Here is a 3,201-nt window from a genome sequence, read left to right on the forward strand (position 1 = left end):
CCTCATGAAATGCCAACATTGCTGGAAACAAATTATATTGCTCGTGCACCACCTAGGCTGTGACCCCTCACTTAAAATCGATCCACCTATATCACTGATCACTATTCACTGCATTGATGAAACTCATAGCTCTTACCCAATCACCTCTATCTCCATGTGATTCTCTGTCCCCATTTCCCTCCTTCCCTGTACGAACGGCTTCAAATCAATAAACACCACCAACTCCCTGTGACTCTTTTGTCTCTCCCAACATAAATTATATTTCAGCCAGACAAATACACAAACACCTAGCGAACCATTTTTCCCTCCCATGGCGTCCTTCAAATCAAGGAGCTTCACTTCTATTCTCTGGCTCTTCTTGATCACCATCCTTTCTGGTAGCCCCAAAATTCAGGCCCAGGTTGATGAGTCGAAGCTCGGTCTAATGACAGATGCTCTGGAGTGGCCATTCTCGATGTCTCTGTACAGCGACCTTGACAATGTCGACGACTTGGAGTTCGAGGATGGTGTTGATGTTGGCGATGATGATGTAGTTGATCGCAGCAGATCTTTGTTCTGGCAGAGGGGGAGGCGGTACTACATTTCGTACGGGGCACTCTCTGCGAACAGAATCCCATGTCCACCGCGTTCGGGGAGGTCGTACTATACTCACAACTGTTTCAAGGCCAGAGGAACTGCACACCCTTACACTAGAGGGTGTTCCGCGATCACCCGTTGCAGGAGATGATGAGTTTGGGCTTAATTTCTGCATCCTCGAATCACAGTTTCGGTTTTAATAAACATGAGCGTAGTAATTGAGTAATATCTTTTGATTCTGCAAAGTGTTCTATGTTTGCTATTATTAATGTGAAGCCTTGAAGTTATCATTCCTTGTTTGGCCAATTGTGCTACAGCTTTAGAAACTAATCTTTCAACAGCTTACATAACTCCAATCATTCGGCAATAGCTCAGTTCAGTTGTTTATCTCTTTGGATTTAAAAGTACTGAAATTGGAAATTCAGACCAACTAATGAAGATATTTCTATCCTGGTTATGCGGGCTGGGTGATTGCTCGGTTTGGAGCTTTCACCTGGTTCTCTTCCTGTAGAGCCCATGATGCAGGACAAAATAATGAGCCCATAGTAGAAGAAAGGTTAGGTTTCTCTAATGGGCTGTGGGTTTAACTTGTTCAAAACCCACCTTAGTTGGACTTTTTACACAGTTCAAAGCCTCGTTGTCTTTAAGATAGTAAAGATTGGCCCGTCCAATGAAACATGATCTTGTAGTTGTAGCCTTGTGGGTAGGACTTAGGAGGCTGCAAACAACGCAAAACCTAGATAACCAGGCCCATTAAAGTCCATTTAGGTAACAAAATGTGATCCCAAATATCTTGGAATTCTGCCGCTGGAGAAAAATAAATAATTGGAATTTTGACTTTTTTTGGGGGGCATCTCCGTGCCTTTGACCTCGCATCCTATCTCGTATACATTTTGTTCCTTCTTTTCTTTGCTAAAAACGCACACGTTTGACCCACTGAATACTGACGTTGAGATTGAATGAAGCAGCACAGCCATTCATGTTGCCTAAAATAGTTTCCGACCTCGCCATTTGGAACTTTATTCCGAATGTTCCAAAGTTGAATATTTGACGGCCATAAAAATCTCAGGACTTGATCTCATTCAATGGTCGTCCGGATTTGACCATTAAACCTCTCCATTGGGAAGAAAAGGTGCCCACTAACTATACAGTTTATTATAGAGAATCATACAAGTGTGTGGTAAATAATAAACAAAGTATATTATTATGACAACTAAATCTAAGGGAGACCAAATTGGATGCACAAGCTGCGTATGCATTTATTCTTATCTAATATCTAGAATTAATGGACCAAGTTGGAGTTCCGCTGGTTCCAAGTTTCCCATATGAGACCAAATTGGATGCACAACCTGCGTAGCTGACGCTTGCTTCCTGGAGATTGATTCTCGAAACGGGAATACATCAAACTGTCCATTGTACAACTAACTGATAAATAGGGTTGTTCAAAAAAATTGTCAGAAACAAAACCGACCAAAATCGAAATGATTGGTCGATTTTTTTATAATACAAAGTTACACATTTCACCACTAAAAACCGAACCAACAAAAAATCAACAAAACTGATCATTTGATCGGTTATTTTCATGTCAAAAAAATCCTAAAAAACTGATCAAAACCGACCACGAACACCCCTACTGATAAACCCCTGAACCACATGATTGTTCTTTTTTGGTTTAACCTCTCTCGGCCGTTAAAGGTGCAACAATTTGTGATCCCTAACCCAAAAAAATCTCAAATAATTTTTTGATCATGACAAGGTGGGTCCGTGTAAACTGAAATCGTCCCCAACAATCAAAACAATAAAATAAAACCAAAAGTCTTACCAAAAAGTGAGCAGTGCACCCAACATACGTTGGCCTTCCTTTGATGTTGACTTGGGGAGGCAAATAACAACATGTATGAGAAGGGTCAGAGACTCAAAATCAAACACGACTGGCTCAGTTAGTGGGCCACTCTACGTGGATCTTGGAAACTCACATGACATGAGGCCCAAGATTGGTCTCCACCTCCAGAGTCCACCAAAACGAGGCCGTGTTATGTGTAGATGTTTGAATGTGAGTTGAAAAAATTGACAGTTACAGTAGCTGCACATGTGGGCTGCACCAACGGTTCTTTGTATCTGTTGATTAGGCGGTCACGTGGCCTGCTTTATCCAGCCGAAAAAAATCCCGTTATTTTCTCCTCCGTTTCGGCCTTTCGGGTTAGCGAAAAATCAAATGTTTGACGGCGACACAGATTTCTTGGTGCCACTTGTAGTATTTTAGTCTGCCCAAAACTTTTTATAAATGTCAGCATCACTTGCACTCAATTTAATGTGCACGATTTTAAATACAATATTATTCTACAAAATGGCACTATGATTTTTTAATTAAACCGTGATTAACTCGTTTTAATTCACTAAATAAAATAATTTAAGCTTCATAATCTTGTCGGTAACCTACTACTGGCAGCAGGTGTTTGATCATGCTGATAGTTCATATAACAAATAAACATATTAATTTCCTTAATTTTTAAGCTTAATTTGTAGGTCCAATAAATATTAATCCTCAGCTAACTGATGACCTAATTTTGTGTATACGACGTGTAACCTAATACACCTTTCTTTTCAATATAAATTTTAAAGGGA

At 40.2% G+C, this 3,201-nt stretch overlaps 1 protein-coding gene across 1 annotated transcript; it reads left to right on the forward strand.

The window, feature by feature from the left end:
- Positions 1 to 228: 228 nt before the first annotated feature.
- On the forward strand, positions 229 to 881 carry LOC120015756 (protein RALF-like 34). Its single transcript, XM_038868305.1, has one exon. The coding sequence runs from the start codon at positions 311 to 313 to the stop codon at positions 725 to 727; it is 417 nt and encodes a 138-aa protein (XP_038724233.1). The 5' UTR covers positions 229 to 310; the 3' UTR covers positions 728 to 881.
- Positions 882 to 3,201: the final 2,320 nt, after the last annotated feature.

The sequence above is a fragment of the Tripterygium wilfordii genome, chromosome 14, assembly GCF_013401445.1.
Source record: "Tripterygium wilfordii isolate XIE 37 chromosome 14, ASM1340144v1, whole genome shotgun sequence".
Taxonomy (NCBI): Eukaryota; Viridiplantae; Streptophyta; class Magnoliopsida; order Celastrales; family Celastraceae; genus Tripterygium; species Tripterygium wilfordii.

Coding starts and splice junctions, on each gene's coding strand:
- LOC120015756 (XM_038868305.1), top strand. CDS start 311: ATGGCGTCCTTCAAATCAAGGAGCTTCACTTCTATTCTCTGGCTCTTC.